A 22521-nucleotide genomic window follows, 5' to 3' on the forward strand; every position below is an offset into this window, starting at 1 on the left:
ACAAGACCCAATTTACAGTCAAATGACAGCCAGTTATGTTTGCAGATACTTTCATAAAATGTACTTCACACGACCCATTCAACCGTTTGAGATGAATGAAATATGGCGTGACAGACGCGGTTGACTACAGGACGGCTTATATTATGACAACAGCAAGTTTTTGAAATAATTGGAAAAACCCACTCTGAACGTTTTATCCTTTTTCTTGTAGCGGTATTTCCAACCTTTATGGGTCAGCTAGAAAGGTTTCCAGAAGATAAAAAAGAAGAATATATAAAGGATGCGCTTACATTTGCGTTTCATACCTTCAACGGAGAATATTGTATGACGGTTCCTCTCATCAGGGCTGTTGCCAGGAAATAATAACTGAAATGTTTTCTTCAACCAAACGAAATTCCTCTTTATAGTTACATACATAACTACGTATATTAAGGTAAATCTTTCCCAACTTACAAAGACTAATTTATGTTAAGTCATAGCCAAGTAATTGCTTTATGGGTATTTTTTACTTCAATAAAAACTTACGTTTGCTCTTCGAAATCGTAAATCACTTTTCCAAATGAAGGAAGGATTATGTGTCAGCAGTTACATTCCTCCTTCCGAATAACATTTCATTAGCACTTAGAGAATTTTTTTTATGATTACTACGAAAAAACTTGCTCTAATTTCTCACTTGTTGGCATAATAGTATTTTTCTTCACAAAGCGTGACCGAATGTCATCATAGAATCTATATTCAAAGGCAAAATGATGTCTGTCTTTCATTTAACATTATCGGTACACATGATACAGTTTTTTTCTTGAATACTGAATCTTCTAATACTTGAAGTAACAGGAATTTTGACGGCGCTAATACAGTAATTTGATCGTGAATCTACGAATACTTGAAGTAAAAAAATAATGTCTCGAGATGTAATGGACGATCAATTACAATATAATAAAATGTAAAAGAGGCTACCCAGTTTACTATCAAAAAGTTTGTTTTGCGTTCGTGTTTGTTTCGTTTCGGATATGAGTGAAATAGGATCCCTACATTACTATCTGATTGTTTGTGTTACAATATGCCTGCCTACTTTGCTGCATTTGTTCGCGATTGTAGAACTGTTGTCTTCTTTACTGCCGACAGCTCGGCGACAGGAATTTGAAACTGGACATGTACACATATGAAAATTGGGAAACATCTGCAAGAGAACGGCCGATAAAGTTGTAGTCATTATCTCTCCTTGGTGACCGACAGACTTGACCAGTAATTTTTTATCATTTTTATTAGCATTCAGTACTTTTTCTATTACGATGGTAATTTTAATACTTGTAAAATCGACATCTGCTGGGTAACTCATATGAATTGCAGCGACCCAAGCTACTGTATATGTAGTCCTACCGAAATGACGGTTGCTTGCATTTGTATCATGGAGTCACTTATCAATAGAGGACAACAAGAGTTGTTAGAAACACACAGGCGCTGGGAAGTTTATAGACTCCAATATTCAACCACGTATGGGTCTCTGCAAACTCCAAGTTGGCGGACATCAACATACAACTGGTCATTATGGTGATAACCGGGAGGGCATATATATATGTATATATATATATATATATATATATATATATATATATATATATATATATATATATATATATATATATATATATATATATATATATATATATATATATATATATATATATATATGTACGCTCTGTGCCAAGTTCAGAGGTTGCCATAAAGCCATTATGGTGATAACCGGGAGGGCACATTGTATACATTTTATATATATATATATATATATATATATATATATATATATATATATATATATATATATATATATATATATATATATATATATATATATATATATATATGTGGGCATGTAGCATAAATGAATGTTATTACTCTCATGTCGCTCTTTTGGCAAAGATGATGTAACGTTTCACGTGTCTGTTGACTCCCTTGCCGTATTAAGCCATGCTTTGCTCTGTCGATGTATACACTGGTGTACAATAACATTCTAGGACAAAGGTCATAAGCCTGTTGACCTGAGGCCATGCACGGGTGACCCTTTCGAGCAACGAATAGGGTTTATAAAACGTTGCTAAATTGTGTCAGCGGTCACATTTCAGGGAAGTTGTACACTTTCTTCTATCAAAGAGATTTTCTGTGTGATGTTCCATTTATTGAACTTAAACAGTGTGTGATAATTTCAGTCTGTAATTTTCTTTTTGTGTACTCACAGTGCATTGTTTTACAGATTACAGTACATGTTTTAATACTTCGGAGATGTTGTAGAATATTTTTAGTATTGCTGTGTAGGAAGATATTTTTGCACATGGTAAGGTTTTATTAGCTACTGTACCTGGTATATATCTATGTATGAATTTGGCATCATGGCACACAGCCTAGTGCCCGGTACTCTGGTGAACCAGACACTTCAATATTGTATAGAAGATGGAGTGCCTGTGCAAATTATAGTCAGTCAGACCAACAGTTGTCCACCCAGCAATAAAATTCTAATGTCCCACATGTGTTTCGTACGTACAAGATGAGATAATTTTATTGGAGAAACGACAGATGAACAATCGAACGCGAACATCTCGCGAGAGGGCCCTACAAGACATTTATTTGCAGTCTTCAGAAGCGTGGCGAAAATGGTGGAACTTGGAGTGAACTGCATAAGATTACAAAATCCTTCATAAGTATCACTGAAATCGCTTGATTTCAAACATTTCGAAGTACTTTCTTTTACAATGGATTATCATTTGACCATTAGAAAGTTAAGAGATTTTGATCGAAATGCACGGGTGTGCATCACGTATGGTGCAAGCCCCTGTACATCCAAACACCCCCGAAACAAACAATACAGTGTTTAAAATCTTTTGTCTCGACTCTCATCGGCCTAACTTTGAATATGGTATCGTCCTATTTCAGAAGTATTGATTATTCAACGTTTTGCACCTAGGACGTATATATTACTTAACTTAACAAATCATCACTCAGTTATGAGGTCACACGCAATCTTTTCCAAGTTTATTGGATATGCATATTTTACACACCTACAGTGACATATGGACTAGTATAAATGCACGACCACGAGGCACATTTGACTTTTTGACGTGAAAGTGTCAGAGTTGCAGCATGGCGCGAGAGGTGTCTCCAGATTTTTCAGATATCTCTGGTGAAGCGTTACTTTACTAAAAAGCAGCGGAATATTTGAACGAACCTGACTTTTAAAACGTTGATGTAGCAGTGACCAGCATCCCTCCGGCGAGTCTCTAATGCGTCATTTCAGCCATTTTCACCATGTTTATATCTTCCTTGTCATTGAACATGCAAGTGAGAATGTATAATTACTGCATATTTTTATTTCATTAAAGGATATTCCAGAGGGCGGTTTGCTAACCCAGTGTCAGATTCCTATCTGTACAGGTCATCGCAAAAAATGCATCCCACAGAATCAACGACGTAATATGTTAGCGCTATGGATTTTCAACGAATAGGCCATGGCCTGAAATAATACCCGCGTTGAATCGTCAACTGATGAGAGAGTGAAGATAACTCTGCTCAGAAACGATACCCGCAGACGATTTGCAGTATTGGCTGAGCAAGTTTGTATACTAGAGGCGAGCAAAATAGACGGATATCCTTACCGACCAAAAACTTTACTCTCATTGATAATGGGCTTGCAAAGTTATGTTTGTTTCGAAAGACAAACCAGGATAAATTTTCTTGGTGAAGAAATTCGTTGGTTTACATCAGGTCCTTTATGCAGAGATGAAGAGACTGTCTAGCATTGGTGTTGGAACAAAAAAGGAACAGGGTGAGGCAATATCTATTGAGCAAATCGATTTACTGTGGAAAATGAAACAACTTGGTGAACATTTTCCCAGAGGTCTTATTCACACAATTATATCCATAAGCTTACATGAAAGTACATCGCAAGGAAGTAGAACATGCAAATATCCTGCGAGAATTCATGTCCGGCCACATGTAAAAAGTACGTTTCGCTGTGCCCATCAAATGGGAGGGGGAGGATGAATAGTTGACTATGGAACGCACAGGACACCATCGTTAAGTGGAGGGCGAGTATGTCATAAGCATATGGACTTTATGATCTATATTATGAAGGGCCATTTATCAAGTGTCCAATATCGATCAGAGGGATTGTGCATATTGCTGATGGTCATCGAACTAGTTATTAAAAATTGTCAATTTTAAAGGTGAAAGATACTTGCTTTTCATAAAAACAAATCTTCGTGCGCCATATTTCATTCGAAAAAAGGCAAAGTTTCATATGTTAATAATAAATGTCAACAATTTAAATATATTGTGAGAAGAGATTGAACACAAACAAAAAGTTTAGTCTTGCTCATTGCTGCTTTACCGTTTACATTTCAAGGTGTTCGTAATTACAAACGTTCGAGCCAGGAACAACAGAAGAGTATATGGGGCATCTTGATTGTCGAGATGCGACCAAAAACAACTTACCACACAACTCCAAATACCGACGTCGAAGAATGTGAAATGCCCAGCCATGTCAAATCTTGTGTTGTTAAAACGATTGTATTTTCAATATCCATAAATAGACATTTGAATAATTGAATAAAGAGATGTCTGAATGTTATATTTTGTAGTTATGTCTGCGTTTTTATTTGGAGGTAGGTCATGATATTGTCTTGAGGCAGAGCCGAGAGGCAATATCACGACCGTGAGACAATTATTCATTTTCGAGGCATGATGGCAGACATTTCACGGGAGGAAATCGAGTGAAATTTCTACATTCATGCTGAGAGTTCATCAGGTTGATATCACCACCCACCGCAAAAATATTGGCTCAAAATGAGGTTGCTCTACCACTATATCTATTGTTTTATTTGTAACAATTTGTGGCATTTACGGATAACGACGAATGAAGTACCTTGAGCTGTCTCAACGTAGGTATTAGCATTATGTGTCCACAGAAACTAATTAATATTGTTTATTCGGTATACTAGGCCTCCAGCCTCTGACAGATTTGAAGTTACATACAGAAATATAAATGAATTGGGGGGGGGGGTAGAGTTGTACAAATAGCCGGTAAACTTCAGTAGTACGAAACACAAAAGAAACAGTTTTTGAACAATTGTTCTCTTAGTTTGAAACCATAGAAGGTAAATGTTGACAGATTAAATAAAGTACATGAGTTTTGAGACTTTAAAAGCGACGAAAATTTTATCTTTGATGGGAATTCATGACAGTAAGATGGTAGAATTTTTCTTAAATCTTTATATACAGGGTATAAAAAGACTGAAATCGGATTCATCTTCAACTTGTTTCATGTTACACAATTGACATATTCTTCTCTCTACATTTCTTTTCACATCTACCGTATTCTCCGCAGTTTGTGGCTAGATATTCTCAACATACATAGAGCTCTTCTAATTTTTTGTATACCAATTGCAGTAAAATATTTATCAAGCATTAAACTATTTTTGTATAAACGGTAGGTATCTAGCTAAGTAAATTCAGTAAGACTAGCTGACCACTGCTGACATCCAATATCAAATGACCTTTGCTTAAGAATTGATAATTGATTTTCATCTCCTACATTCTGTGTTCCCTAAACAACACCAAAACCATAGCTGTATAGAAGATTTTTAATATTCAATGCCCAGCAGTCGTATCCCTTTTCTGCCATTTCAAACTGGTGAGTATAACATTGTTTAACAAATGTATGGTCACTACCATTTAAGAGTTTAAGCCAATATTTGATAATCCGATGAAATCTATAAATACGTAAAGGATGTCTACCGAGTTCCAAGTACAGCAGAATTACGTGCTGCATTGCATACTCGAAGTATATATTTACAGAATAAAGTGTGTAAGGTGTGAATTCTTTCAATGTCACAAGCTTTGTGAAACCTCCAAACTTCACAGCCATACATTAGTATAGGTAAAATCTTGTAATCAAAAATCTTTAATAAAAAAAAGAAACAGTTTCGATACGAGTACCTTCCAGGGACCACTTTTCATAACTTTTAAGTCTTCCCGCTTTTCCAAATACAACAATTTCATACTTATTCATATTAATTTTCAGTTTCCATTTCTTAGAAAAGTGTTTAGTTTATCTAGGTGCCTCTGTGAACCGATGACACAATCACTGGTAAGACAAAGATCATCGACAAGTAACAAATACACTAGCTGTGATATTGCAGCGGTACTTGTGGCGTGTATCGAACGCGCTCGGGTCATTGGGGTCATTGGGACTCTGGCGATGACCCCAATGACTCGAGCGCTAGTTAAAGCACACCAATATAGATACCACTATATAAATTAGACTATAAAGATTCCTCTATATCATTTACGAAAAGGTTAAACAATAAAGGGGGTAGTATTGAACCTTGTTGGACCCCATAAGTACAATGGAAGAAGTCAGTACTGCCATGAGGTGTTTTTACGCATCATTTAACATTGTCACATAGTTTTCAAAACCCTCAACATTTTACCATTACAAACATTTTTGAAAGCTTATAAAAAAGTGTACGTCAATGATCAATTCGGTCAAAAGCTTTTTCAAAATCTATTTACAGAAACTTACAGAAACTAGTAACTCAGAACCTTCCTTCACTCGTTTGTCGTTTTCAGTACATTCGGTTTGGTGGCGTTCACATTCTCATTGATATATATACTTTATTCTCCGTCTTGTAACCAAATGTATCCAGAGATGTGTCTGATTTTTTTTTGTTTTCTCTGTACACTCTGTCACGACTTCTGCTTGCAAATTTTATTATGATAGGTCGGTGTCTGATTATTCTATCTCTTTCATCTCGGCTACCAATTCTATGCGCCGCATTGAAATCATTGAAATTTATCTCTTGGTCTGTTACCAGTGTTTTCATTTGCAGTTTCTGGTATCCCATGAGTGTCAAAGTTCTCTCTTCTGCTACATTAATGAAATCTTTGAGTCTTTCATCCATGATGATTTACTTGTATAGACCAATAGTTTTAATTGATTCCGTGTATAGATGATACTCCACAATTAGAGTAAAATGATTGGTGAAAAACCAAGCATGGAAACAAAGTTGTAGAGACGAGGTAGTAGCGAAGATAACATGCCCATTGGAACAGCGCCCTCTTCCATCTGTGTTCCGCATAACCTTTATTCCGGTCAACCCAAGGATGACACTGGTGTCATGTAAGTGCGTAAAGACCAGGACGTTAAACCTTGACAGCATTTAAAGCTAAACAGAAATCATTAGTAATATTACAGTCCACAGAACGTACAGAAACCTCACAGGTGGGCAATCTCAATTATGTTCACTGCTTCAGGTCTTTACATTTTTGCATACAAGTACAACATTGTAGCCTAGAAAACTTGCTGTGACCTGCATGTAGCCCTGCCAGTCATTTGGCATATGCTGACAGGACATTCCTGAAATGATCTGTCAGAAAATTGTGTAGCTCTCTTCTTGAACCACTATTTTCTAATTGTGGTGATTTAGCCGAGTGGTTTTGACTGTCTTCGCTAGGTGATTTGGTGCTGTATGGTGTGAATTCGAATCCGAATGAGTTATCAATTAATTACCTCTGCGTGCTTTGAATACAGAGTTTCAATGGTAGATTTACGCTGAACACTCTCACCGCTGGTTGACGGCTAGTCTACCAGGGTACTGTGTTGGTAAAATGTTCACAGCATTTTACAGCAGATTATCCAATTAAGAATATATTTACAATTCAAAGCTGAATGTCTCTGCCATCCGGACATGAATCAAAAACTGTAACTTCGAATTGCCAAGTAATCAGTCGGCAAAGAATGTAGATAAGGCGCATTGTGTAAGCCTTGTAAAAGAAAGCCATCTCCCAATTCAGTTTGCTGGTTTGCAGCCTCCTTCCCTTTGTTTTGCTCTTTTAACATTTCCATTTTATGCTTTTAAGTAGTTGTTTGTGTTGTTGATGACAAATTTTATCAATCGTTTTTGCAAGTTATGTAAAATTTGCTTGAGTTACCGGATAGACAAATAAATAAACAAATTAAGTAGAGCATGAAGAATGATAAGTCATCTCAATAAAAAGCGGAGTGGTATTATTTATATTATTATGTATTATTTATTATTTTCGTAACTCTTGATAATAGCTGTGGTGGTACAACTGTTAGATCAAGTTATGACGGAATTATCTTTCACACCCGTCAGTTAAACACCCTTGGATTTTTGATCGGCTTGTTCATGTTTCTTCTCATTCTCTTTTCATACGTGGTAATTCAGATAGGAGACACTACGGTACGAGGCAACACGTATATTCGACTTACATGATGAATTTAAGTCGCTTGAAGACATATTCTCCCAGGGCAAGTGAAGATGCAGTACGGTTTAAGGCAGTAATCTCTAATGTACTACAATTTCATCTGACAGATGATTTATTAGACGTTGGGTGTGGGATAGGCACCCTCACAATACTTTTGTCGAAGATTGTCGGAAGAGTAACTGGTAAGAGTGAATTCTTGATCTTGAGTCTTTGTCGACAAAATGATCGATATTTGCACAAGAAACATGACTGAAGAAGAGTGGGTCACACTGAGATATAGCCTAAGTTTGAGTAATCAATTACAAATGGTAGCTTAATTAAAGCATAGGAATATCGTGATTATTATATCCGTTTTAGGCGGGACGCCAAAAATATATTCTTCTGAGCATTCAGTCGAAGAATCGATGATGCTATTTCACTTTCTATGGAAACTAATATTCACACAGTTGTGGCACGGGAATGGTTTTAAGGCCCCTTGCCGCAACCCCAAGGACTGGGAGTGACCAAAAGTTAATAAATGAAGATTCATGTTGGATTGAACGGTAAAAGTCGCTAGTGCGGACGACAAATATGTAATGAAAACATAGTGTTCAGACACAAATATTGTTTTGCAAATGTGACAGAGCACAAGTTAATGGAGTTGTCTCTTTAATTTATAGTTCTACGCGACCTTAACAACGTGCGATTTTACTCTAAGTCCATGTGCGCATCTGTATTCTCATGCATGTATGTGTTTATGTCTTGGTAGGTAGGTAGGTATGTATGTATGTATGTATGTATGTATGTATGTATGTATGTATGTATGTATGTATGTATGTATGTATGTATGTATGTATGTATGTATGTATGTATGTATGTATGTATGTAGGTAGGTAGGTAGGTAGGTAGGTAGGTAGGTAGGTAGGTAGGTAGGTAGGTAGGTAGGTAGGTATCCATCCATCCATCCATTTATCTATCTATCTATCTATCTATCTATCTATCTATCTATCTATCTATCTATCTATCTATCTATCTATCTATCTATCTATCTATCTACCTATCTATCTATCTATCTATCTGTCTGTCTGTCTGTCTGTCTGTCTGTCTGTCTGTCTGTCTGTCTGTCTGTCTGTCGTCTGTTTGGTTGACGATCTAATTTTCTAACTATCTATCAAACTATCTATCTGGATTTTTTCATAAAAAAGCCTTCGACATCTCCCGAGAGATGATCAAAGAAGCCAAGAAAATCTCCAAAGCTGAGAATATAACCTACAGTCTTGGCGATGCTACAAAGCTGTCAACATATGAAGAGTACAGAAATTCGTTCGACAAAGTCGTAGCACACTTTACCTTGCACTGGTTGAAGGATTCTAAGACTGCCTTGGAAGGTATATACCAGAGTTTGAAACCAGGTGGTCAGTGTTTCATGGGTACAGCACAACAAAATCTTGAAGTAATTGACACTTTCGTAATTCTCAGCAATTACACAAGTCCAAAGTGGGAAATATTCTAAAGGTAATACCTTGTTTGCAAATACATATCTTCTGCTCTTTATGAGGTGAATTTGTCGATTATTAATATACATCATTATGTGCATCAAATATAACACTAAGGCAGACACCGGATAAATGTAAATTAGTCATTAATTTATGTGTCGACTTGTAAACTAGGAAGAATAAATAAAAGTGACGATACGCCATGCTAAGGAAAAAGTAACTGTGATTCTAAAAATCAGATATTTAAGGCGGCCAACTTCAGCTTTATTGAAGTTGACTTGACTTTTAAATTGGCAAATACCTTCGGATCATATTTCATAAGTCTTGGCATAGGCGGCCCAGACACGATTAATAAGCCTATTACAAGTTTTTGGAGAAGTGTGCCTTCTTTCGTTTAAATCGTTATCTGTTCGAAAATTCTCTGTACGGTCGTTTTCAGTCTGCTTATCGCGAGGGGCATGGGGCCGAAACTGCACTTATACGCATGTTGAACGATGTCATGCTCGCTCTCGATAAACACCATCATATCGTCCTGGTTCTTTTGGATTTGTCAGCGGCATTTGACACCATTGACCATAACATTCTCCTGGGTATAGGTTACGTTTTGGCATTCAAGGGGTAAGGTTGCTTTAAAACGGTTTTGAATCCTTTCTGAAAGGTAGAACACAACAGGTCTCTGTCAAGTCAGATGATTCTGGATTGTACATTGCTTGTGACATCCATGCCAGCTCCACCATTGTTGAGCGCATAGAGGCATGCGTAGAAGAAATTCGTAATTGGATGATGTCCAATAAGTTGGCTCTTAATGACGGGAAGTCAGAGGTTGTGTGGTTTACACCCCGAAATTGAAAAAAAAAACGTTTCAATCTTAATCCTTGCTGTTTTTGTTAGCTGCTAGTCGCCTCGCTACATCGGAGCCAGTACTGCCAGGAGATCGGATTCAAAACTTCCAAATCGCCCAGAAAGAGGCTTACAACTGCCACTAATTGCAACATTGTATTAGAATGCAACCTGATCGGCTTCGGAAAAGTGCGAGATTTGAACATGATCTTCAAGGCCTCTACTTCTAATTCACACAGTATGATTTGGATTCACATGATATTATATGACAAAATAATAGCAACGGTTCGTGTGCACTCACACAGTCACGCAATCAATACGTTTGTTTTGCTTAATTTTACAGGGTTATGAGCCTGCCTACTACCCTTTCAAGGGAAGTATTGATGATTACAAACAAATGCTGACTAGTATTGGTTTTAAGGATATCGAATGTACACAGGAAATTGCCCACCATCCGATCAAATATGAAGAGGCAAAAGGTAACGTATTAATAATAGTCCACATTGATAGCTTTCTATCAAGCATTAAGGTAAATTTAGAACTGAAAGCTTTAACTTGGTCATAGTGTCCAGTGAATTTATTAATAACCAATCATCCCATGAGTCTCAATATTGTAGGAGATAGTATTATGAGTACTGCAAAATATGCACAAGCAGGGACACCACAGAAATAAAGATGCACGCCAGTAGTAAAGGAAATGTTTATATTTGGGATACATGTCAAAAATTTCCCCGAAATGGATACAAAAACCTCCCTCTCCCTCAAAATACCGCTATCACACCTCTGTAGGCTATTGCGCAACCCAAAATGGCTACATTACGTGTTGCGACAGCCCTCCCGCACATCTGCTGCATTGTGCGCATGTCACGTACGTATGTAGTGATATTGCAAAATGGTTATATTGTGAGAGGTAAGCTCTCATTTGTCCCAGGTTGGCTGTAAAAGATGGACTATACATGTCTGGCTGCAAGAGACGAACTACTAACTGTAATATATATCGCTAGTTTTTTCTCCACTGTGCATAGATTATATTTGTCTATGTGCGTACATTAGATCTCGCTTTTGCGCTTGCAAAATAGGCTTGCAGGATTGTGACCTAAGTTCAGGTTCCCCTGGGGACTCTGTTCGTGCCAACTCTCTACTGGCTTATGCCATAGTGGCTTGCACAATAGCAGGTGTACCTGTATTAACGATAGCCGCTTGTGCAATAGCGACATGTGACATCATGACATAGGTTTAACACTATGCAGCAATTTTAGAAATTTTCCCTGAGCTCAAAAAATTCAACTTTCATAACCATTTAATCCATAAAGCCTCAAGTAAAGCTCGAGAGGGGGACTAAATCCTTCCTGTTTTTGAATTTCTAGAGCCTGATGAAATATGTCCTTAATAAAGTCTGAAGCGTTATCTGTTGTTGTGGCTGTTTCTTGTATTTGCGTAAGCGATTGCTTATATTGAACATAGTAATGTTTATACTTCTCACATTTCTTTGCTAAACCTGTTTTTTCCTTGTATTTAATCGATGACAACACCATGTATAGAAGTTAAGGCTATCAGTACTGAACTGTCGGAAGGGCCGCTATGACAGCAAAACTACAAGAATTCCCTCAGTTATATTAAGACCCATATCAATTCGGCCGTCAATTTATAACTGCACCGATACGCAACACTAGTTCTTTCAATGTAGTCAGCCAACTGTTCAACACTTATGATGACTGAGATGTGCATTTTTCTACCGTGTATTTAAGGGATGATAAAAAGTAATTGAATTAATATAGAGACACAATATGGCAGAAGGAGGAAGAGGAGAAGATATACCACTCCAGGAACTCGACGAATTTAAAACTAATTTGGATGATGATACTGATGTTGCTGAAACATCCTTAATAGAAGCCGACCCTTTCCAGGCTGACAGCTCATGCGATAGCCCGCCGGTGGATCATTTGAGTAGAACTTACAACGCAAACTGCTGTCTAATTCTTAGACGAGAATAATATAACTGATCCAGCAGCACGAGGAGAAATGATTAGGAATGCTAAGACTAGGGAGGATGGAAAGCTGTATTATAAAAACCTCACGCAGTCAAAAGATAGAGGAGGTGGATTTTTAGCGATAACCATATTAAAAAAGTCCGGGAGCTTATGAATTTATCAGAAAAGTATTCAGTCGGAAGGGGGGGGGCAGAGCCCGACTGTGTGAGTTCTGGAGATGGACGGGTCGAGGAGCTGACACCTAGTGACATGGGACGACTCAGAGATGAACTGACACTCTTACGACATGATGCTAGCGGTAATGCACGTGATATACAAGCTATCGAAAATAGGATCGATGAATGGAACAATCTAAACCCAACTATAGAGCTTTTGTTGATGAATTAAGGATTGCAAATATGCGTCTTAACGAGCCTTAACAATGAAAGAGTTAAAATAATGCTAGAGGAAAGAGAAGTTAAAAAAAGTTAGAGGAAATTCCTGAAACTGACACCAAAGAAAAAGGAAAAGCCGAAAAACTATTGGCTGAACTCAAAACAAGAAAAGCTAAAGTTAACTATCGAATTCAAAATGAACATGATAATACGGATAGTTTTCAATCGGATTCGAACCCACAACATACGGCATCAGTCGCCTAGCTGAGAGGCCTGAGACAGAACCAGTCGGCTAAATCTCCACTCCCAAAAAAGAGTGGTTCAATAGCCAGCTAAGTTGTTACATTTTTCTGACTGAGACCTTTCAACACGTTGTAGAGTTCGTGAAGCACTCACGCACGCATGCTCACTATCATACATCGCACATACACACTTTATCGAAGCGAAGAAACGAATTTCATCGCTTTAACTGGGCGAACGATAACCTCGGGGACAATTCTGTCCACCAGCAGTGTTACCGACCCAGGATAGAAAATACGGATAGTTTTCAATCGGATTCGAACCCACAACATACGGCATCAGTCGCCTAGCTGAGAGGCCTGAGACAGAACCAGTCGGCTAAATCTCCACTCCCAAAAAAAGAGTGGTTCAATAGCCGGCTAAGTTGTTACATTTTCTGACTGAGACCTTTCAACACGTTGTAGAGTTCGTGAAGCACTCACGCACGCATGCTCACTATCATACATCGCACATACACACTTTATCGAAGCGAAGAAACGAATTTCATCGCTTTAACTGGGCGAACGATAACCTCGGGGACAATTCTGTCCACCAGCAGTGTTACCGACCCAGGATAGAAAATACGGATAGTTTTCAATCGGATTCGAACCCACAACATACGGCATCAGTCGCCTAGCTGAGAGGCCTGAGACAGAACCAGTCGGCTAAATCTCCACTACCAAAAAAGAGTGGTTCAATAGCCGGCTAAGTTGTTACATTTTTCTGACTGAGACCTTTCAACACGTTGTAGAGTTCGTGAAGCACTCACGCACGCATGCTCACTATCATACATCAGTGAGGCATGTGAAAAACTGGTGCCGACTAGGTCTCTTCATGATGTAATTTCTGATCAAGAATTGACACTTATGCTGAAACTGGCAGCGTTATTAAAATGGAATGGTATAACAATCGCTGCATTACTGAATGCCCTTGGAATGACAATATCAACGATTTCCGAGGCTGTGCCGAAAGGAGGTGATCGGCTGGCGGCTCCACAGGAACGGGGTCAGCAGGCTCAGGCCCACGCAAAGTATATACAAAGGCCAAGAAAATTGTAAAGCAGTTTGGCGAATGGTTAAAAACCCTTGCCGCGAAAAGTGTTGTCACGTACAATACTGGGCCTAGTCGGCTCCCTTGTCAGTTTTCTATAAAAACAGCATCCGTGGTTGGATTCATTGGAGAACAACTATGGATATTTTTGACAGGTTTAACATTAGTCATAATAAATAAAACATGTATTACAGGGTCTAGAATTCATAACTATATTCCAGGATGCAAAGATGATCTGGAGGCTCATTATCTCCAAGAATATTGCTTCGTCGACTTATTCGCAACACGGGTAACCGCTTTATATTTCAGTCAGAGTGCACATATTTATGTGAAGATGTGACTTGTTCTTCTGACTTACTATATACAAGATACGAAAAATAAAATGTCGTATGCTGGATCATTGACCAATTTACATCAGCCGAAAACCACAGGGAACAAACGCAGAAAGGACCCATCATGTGGTAACTCACAATCCAAGTCAGGCACAGCCAGGTGAGATGCTCTACATACGGTGTCCAAAGTTTGAAAGCGGAGTAGTTTTAATTCCGTATACTTTTGATTTGGTTTTTGATCCTGTAGTAATAAAAATAAAAAAAATAACTGAGAAGTTCAAAATGTTGAAAAAAATTAGCCAAGCGAATGGTTTTAAAATTTGAGGGGCAGATACTTCTCGATTTGAGTAACTACCACTTAAATTATTGAATTTTATGGTGATCTCTACAAACATCAAAATGAGAGAACAAACATGACGCTTTACAGAATTCAGAACGAGAATCTGAGAAGTGGTGCGGCCGATGCAGATCGAACAGAGTGCCCAGGAGAGCCTGAATCTAGGTCACTATTGTGCAAGCCTATTGCGCAAGCGAGAAGTCATGTATGCAGCTAGACAAATATAATCTATGCGTGGTGGAGGAGAAACGAGGTACGGTACTAACACGGCAGGTTAATACTTACAGTTAGTAGTCTCTTGCAGCCAGGCATGTATAGTCCGTCTTTTACAGCCAGCGTGGGAAAAATGAGAGCTAACCTCTCTCAGTATAGCCATTTCGCAATATCACTTCATACGTGACATGCGCACAATGCAGCTGATGTGCGGGAGGACTGTCGCAACACGTAATGTAGCCATTTTGGGTTGAGCAATAGCCTACAGAGGTGTGATAGCGGTATTTTGAGGAAGGAGGGGAGGTTTTAACCATTTCGGGGAAATTTTTTACATGTATCCCAAATATACACATTTCCTTTACTACTCACACCAGCGGACAGAACCGGAAGGTAGGCTTAATCAATTCATGTGCGCTCTCCACCAGTTTTGATATCCTGAGTGCAGCTATTGAGAAATATTCTGACAATTTGAAAATTCTATCATGCTCCATGGAAGGTCTATATGAACTATAATATGAACTATGAAATCGGGTTTCATGCCAGAGGACAGATGACCCATGTCCGCTGTTCATTGGCAAATATTCTCATGCTGCGAGGGTTCGCAAACACCTGTCGGATAATCGTATCTTTATCACTAGCCCACAACTGGAAAAAGTCGTCGGGTGTATGGAAAGGGGGAAATACCCGAACATGCTTTTACTTATATTTCCTCACTTTGATGAAGCTGACGATTTTTCAAAAACATTGGTCAAAATTGAACGCTCTTTCCTACATCAGATTTCAAAAAAATCTTGTCAGCGTCTTACTGATACCTGATACATTGCCGTGAAGGTAACAAGTTCGAAGTAAAAGACTGACAGATTTCCGAACATTTTTTGCACTAACACTTTTGATGAAATGCATTTTACCACGAGTGTCTAATATTAATTGATTAGGCAAATGTGATTAAATGCAACTACCATGAATGAAAGTCGCCATACAAAACTATTTTTATCTTGGATTAACTGAAATGTGTACTGAATTGAAAATCAAAGCCATTACAAACATATTTATGCTAATTTACAGGAGGTAACTGTGATCTCGATTGCAGACTATTACCCAAACTTTATGGGCCAGCTGGGAAGAATTCCAGAAGATAGAAGGGACGAATACGTAGAAGAGGTGCTTGTGGGATACTGGCCCTAGAGACGATCAAAGATATTTGGTCACAGGGACTCTTATTTTCGCGGTCGCTAGGAAATAATGAAGGAAGAAACCTCCTTAAAAAGGTAAACCGTCTCCTCCTATTTGAAATAGGCAAACCGTGGATTCAATTATTTTCATGTTTTTACGATCATTGATTTGTCTACCATAGTTTTTACGTTTTGTCGAAAATATTTCTTTGAAAAGGTAACTTTCAACACATGCCGTGAAGGGCGCTGCAATAGTTATCTCATTCCATCGTTTCCATCTCGTCACTCGTATCAAAGCCCTATGACCTGATAGTTGCAAATCAAATTTTCAAATTATTCTTTATCTGATCTTGTTTCCAGAACTGAGTGATGACATCACTATTCATTACATCGCAATGATTTCAAACTACAAACCGGCGTTACTGACACACACCCTGATATGCCTTTTGCAATAAATTTACACATGTCTACGCTGTCAATTATTCAAATTTGATGTCGATCATTGTCAGCAGAGTCTCCACCACTGTCCTGCACACCTAATGATGACTTTGCGGTCCTATTAATGTACATTGTGGTCATATCTTAATCTTAAATTCTAACATACGTTTGCTAAATAAAGGATGTCACTTTGAATATACTGATTGTGATATTCTCGCCTACATATTTTATCTTTGGAATTCTACATCTATTGAACATGTAGGCAATTTCCGCTAATGACATGTTCATAATTTATGTTGCTTTCGGTAGTAGGTCAAGTTTCTTCAAAGATTGGGAAGCTTCCCATGTATTCATAAGGATATCTTTGATCCATTGTAAAAACCTCGCACATGCTTTTTGTATATTTCAATGTACCATTTTCTAGGTTGCTATTTAGCAATGCGGATTTTGGGTCATAAATAGAAACTTTTAATGTGAGGAATTCTCCTGGCATCAATGTTATAATTTTCCTCTGCATTATTCTGTATTACATTATTATGTGAATTTTATAGTATTAATTGTAAAATGACTATATAAGGATATTGTCATAAAATGTAACTAGAATCCTTTCGGTAAATCTATGATGGATGACAACTTTTTAGAACTTTAAGATATAATGCTTTGCCGAAATAAAGAATAAGTCAACAACTGTTCATTCTAATAAAGTATTACTTACAAAATCCTCATTAGTCGGATGAATGTAATAATGTTGTTTGTTATTAGCCACAATGGCACATACTATTTTAATATACGTCGGATAGTCCTAGAACATCAAATGCTTTTATGGTTTCTTTCAAATTTCCTTCACAACTTCAAGCTTTTCCCGTTCCAACTTCTCGCCATCGCTAACAGCTAAATATATTTCATGTTGAGGTTCTTCACTTCCTCGCTCATCAACATGCAACTCTTATATCAGCCGGCTGAATTACTAGCTATGGCTCAGCAAGATTGTCAGCACATTCAAACAAAGAGTGGGTTATATAATATGGAAAACCTGGATGGCATTACCTTAAAATTTGATTTGTTATAAAGTCATCTTGTTATTATCAGCAGTAAGAAAGCATCTTAAATGTGTCATAGCTTATAAACTTAACCTGATATTGAAGATAATTCGTTATGAAACAATCCACACTAGAACCCCATTTCTTCAATGATGTTACCAAATGATCCTCCCCTCCCTGTCCACTGCAATTTTTACAGCTTGTTCTCTCACATCGCTTCAAATAAAAGTTAAATCATAATGTTACGTTATTTTGAAGAAAATCAAAGTGAAGAAAATCAAAGTGTAGGTATATACAAGAAGTAATTGCTAGACAAATTAACACTTGTAAAGATCGGTGACCTCTTTGACCGGTATATCAACACTCGAATGAGTCGAACTAAAATGATCTCTCGCAGTGCACAATAGTGTTGCTTTGGGCGAAATTCAAGCTGTACTATATACTGTGTTCCGTAAAGGAATCGCCAGTCAAGTTAGCACATAGAAGGTAGGTAATGTGTGCGATTTAACTTTATAACCATACCTCAGGGCATTGCAGGCTAGGAGCTACGATAAATAAATACATATTTCACTATTTCTATTATACAAGCCTTATTGTGTCGTGTGAGTTGTCATAACTTTATCCTTGCTATGTCTGTATAGTATTTCAAAGAAAACAGTCTATATCTACCAATTACCCTCTCTAATCCTCTTCTCTGATTTGTTCTATCTGCAGACGGATTTATCGCCCTGACCAAATAACTTGTTAGCATTTCATTAGGAAAAAGAAAATTAGTTTTGTGTCAACCACCCAATAGTTCTAATCTTTAGTAGTTTAAACAAATTTAACCATATTCGGATCTGTACCGGTCGCCACTGTGCCTTGTTTCTGTCGATCCTAAACTTGAGTTGTAGTTAGAATCGATGCATATTTGAGGAAATATCGATAAATTTTTTACTACAATTTCTGTCCGCAAGAGTTACATCCTCTCGGCTGTCCACAACGTCACTTAATATTTCTGCTTGAGGTAAATTATGAAATGCTCTTTCTTTTAATTTAAGTAATTCCTGGAAAGAAAACGCAAAGTGTCCGATGGTGACGTACGAAAATTATTGAAAAAATAAAAAACTGCATCAATAATTTTTGTACGTCACCATCAGAGATGTCAGCAAGGATAACACCAGAGTCGACGTGCTTATCACATAAATTTGTGAAGATGTGATCAATTTGTCAAAGAAGTTTCAATACGTTTTCAATTTTTTTAAATTTGCTCCAAATTAGAGCAGGAAAGACCAATCTTTAAGCTCGAGAAATATTGGAAGACTTCTTAAGGTCTGTGTTAAAATCACTTACTAAGATGCAACCATAACGATTGTAATTGATATAATTTAAAGCATCTTCAAGTCAAGCTCTTCTATCGAAACCCTTTCATATGTATTCGGAGGTCTGTAAATAATGTTTACAACAGAAGATGTGTCCTTTCTCCTAAATCAAGCCAAATTGTCTCTGCATTTGGTATACTGATATTACTGAGAATATTGTACCACATAGACTTCTAAACACTTACAGCACCCCACTTTAGCACATTCTCTACAGATAATTTCTAGTGAGTAATCTAATATAATAACTATGTCTTTGTTTTGACTTGCAAAATTTCTCTTAAGGCAATCAACTTAAAGTTGTTCTCAATGAAGTCTAAAAAACTATTTAGATTTCTAAAAGTTGTTGTTAAGCAACGTGGTATTGATGTGCGAAAGTCAAAGAGTGTTGCCCTTATTTCAATATTTATCAGTAAAATGTAACAATGAAAAAGTATAATTGGAAAATATCTGTCTCTGGTAAAGGTCTGGTCAGTTTTTTTTCGTTGAGGGCGGTGGCGGTGGCGGTGGCTTCATCGGGGTCACCCTGTTTTCGAATTAAAATTTGGTGACAGGGTCATCATGTTTTTTGAAATTTTGAAATTCCTATCTTACAGTTCATATGTCAAAAATTTCATTAAAACAAAAAATGACCATATTCAAAACGTACCAAATAATACACACAGACACACACACACACACAGAGACACAGACACAGACACAGACACAGACACACACACACACACACACACATATATATATATATATATATATATATATATATATATATATATATATATATATATATATATTATATATATATATATATATATATATATATATATATATACAAATTAGTTCCAAGTACAAAATAGTAATATTTGTTTCATGTTTCCTACAATTTTCAGACGGCAGTCAAATGATTCTTAGCTCTACACTCTCATTTTTATGTTTAGGACATACTAAATGGTGCTTAAATTTGATAGATAATATTTCTTTTGGTGGCGACATTTTTAAACCAACTCAGAGCGTTTGTTTAATAACGTAGAATTATCAGCATTGATAATGTGCAGCTTTTCTGATATACAAAGATTGCATCTCTTGCTTTTGTTAGGGTAACTCGATGCCTTGTCAATAATCACAGTCCCGGACTGTGCAATAATATACCACAAGTTATCAAAGACTCTGTCCTTGTTTTTTAAGTTCCGTACAAACTGTGAAATTCTGTCCTATTGCTGTATTTGTCGTTACGAAACTATTGCATAACTTGACAAGTTACCCTTCAAGGGGCACGTGTAGACTTGTTCCGGCAATTACGGTCAGCTGGTTGATCCTTACGTTGATCTCCGGTGATTACCCTTTTATTATGCGATTTGATTATACTAATCATATTCTTCATACAGCTTAACTCAGTTTAATAATCTTCCTATTGAAGATCTTGAGTTTAGACGCCTTTGGGAAGGTTTAGGTCCCAAAGTGAATGTTCATAGTGCCAAAAACAGATACGTACAATCAGGTGATCAAGTCTGTTTCATTATGGTTAAGAACGGATGTAGTACCTTGAGCTGTCTCAACGTAGACATTACCATTTTGTGTCCACAAAAACTAGTAATGCCGAGCCTTCCTTCTCTCATCGTCGTTTTCAGTACATTTCGTTTTAGTGGCGTTCAATTCTCAATGATATGTATACTTCATTCTTCATTGTGTAACCAAGTGTATCGGATAGAGATGTGTCTGATTTTCTTTTTTTCTCTGTACACTCTGTAACGAGTTCTGCTTGCAAAGTTTACTTGAGTCTTTAATCCGTGATAATTTACTTGTCTACACCGATATTCTTAATTTATTCCATGTAAAGATGATCATACCCCACGATTCAAGCAAGTGATTGGTGTAAAACCAAGTAAGGCAACAAAGTTGTAGAGACAATGTAGTCACAGAGATAAAATGTCATTTGAACAGCGCCCTCTAGCAACTGTGTTCCATATAGCCTTTATCCAGGTCAACCCTAATGACACTAGTTCCACGTAATGCCTAAAAGACCCGGACGTAAAGTCCCGGGTATGTCATAAACCTTTACGGCGTTAAAAGCTCAACAGAAATCGACGGTAACGTTCCAGTCCTCAGAACGTACAGAAACCCCAAAGGTGGGCAATCTCAGTTATGTTCACAGCTTCAAGTCTTCACATACAAGTACAACTTTTGAAGCCTAGAAAACTTGCTGTGACCTTTAGCCCTGCCAGTCTTCCGGCTATATTCTGGCAGGACATTTCTCAAATTATCGGTCAGACAATTGTAACAACGTCGCTTCTCTTCTTGAACCAGTAGTTTTTAATTGTGATGATTTAGCCGAGCGGTTTTGACTGTCTTCGCAAGGTGATTTGGTGCTGTATGTTGTGAATTCGAAACCGAATGAGATTTCAACAAATTGCCTCTATGTGCTTTGAATACATAGTTTCGAACACTCTCACCGCTGGTTGACGGCTAGTCTACGAGAGTGCTGTGTCGGTAAAATGTTCATAGCGTTTTACGGCAGGTTTTCCAATTATGAATATGTTTTTAAGTAGGAGCCAAATGTATCGCCATCCAGACGTGAATAATAACAAACTGTAACTTATAATAATTGCAGTAAATCGGTCGGCAAAGAAAACGTAGAGTTCCATTAGGCGCATTGTGTAAGCCTTGTAAAAGAAATCCATCTCCCAATTCAGTTTGCTGGTTTGCAGCCTCCTTCCCTTTGTTTTGCTCTTTTAACATTTCCATTTTATGCTTTTAAGTAGTTGTTTGTGTTGTTGATGACAAATTTTATCAATCGTTTTTGCAAGTTATGTAAAATTTGCTTGAGTTACCGGATAGACAAATAAATAAACGATAAATCATTTCAATAAACGGCGGAGTAGTACCACTTATTATTTTAGTAACTCTTGATAATAATTGTGGTGCGTACAACTGTTAGATCAAGTTATGGATGGTTTATTATTGGAGACGTTGTTTATCTTAATACCCGTCAATTTAAACACCCTTGGAGTTTTGATCGGTTTTTTCGTGTTTCTTCGCTTTCCCTGTTTATTACTGGCAATTCAGACAGAAGACACCAAGTTACGTGGCATCACGGACATGCGACTGACACGATGAATTTAACTTGTTGAAGACGTATTCTCCTAGGACAAGTAAAGATGCCGTGCGTTATGTGGAAAAATCTCTAATTTGCTGCCATTGGATCTGTCTGATGATTTGGTAGACGTTGGTTGTGAGTTAGGCGCACTCACAATACTTTTGTCGAAGCGTGTCGGAAGAGTAACAGGTAAAATTGAATATTGATCTTGGGTTTTTCATCGACAAAATAATCGATGTTTACATAAGAGA

The 22521-nt window shown here is 37.4% G+C and overlaps 1 protein-coding gene across 4 annotated transcripts in view; it reads left to right on the top strand.

The window, feature by feature from the left end:
* Positions 1 to 22521, top strand: part of LOC139130802 (juvenile hormone acid O-methyltransferase-like) — a 69197-nt gene that overhangs the window by 30113 nt on the left and 16563 nt on the right. The window contains exons 4-6 of one of the 4 annotated variants that reach the window (XR_011551984.1): positions 10939 to 11074; positions 16262 to 16439; positions 22240 to 22459. Coding sequence is in view for 3 of the 4 variants with exons in the window: in XM_070696591.1 (XP_070552692.1) it covers positions 10939 to 11074; positions 16262 to 16356 (231 nt within the window). In the remaining variant the exon portion in view is untranslated. Of the gene's footprint in view, positions 1 to 211; positions 976 to 10938; positions 11075 to 16236; positions 16849 to 22239; positions 22460 to 22521 lie in introns of those variants that run through there. The other 3 variants (XM_070696592.1, XM_070696591.1, XM_070696590.1) reach the window with 3 other exon arrangements.

The sequence above is a fragment of the Ptychodera flava genome, chromosome 4 (assembly GCF_041260155.1).
Source record: "Ptychodera flava strain L36383 chromosome 4, AS_Pfla_20210202, whole genome shotgun sequence".
NCBI classification, from domain to species: Eukaryota; Metazoa; Hemichordata; class Enteropneusta; family Ptychoderidae; genus Ptychodera; species Ptychodera flava.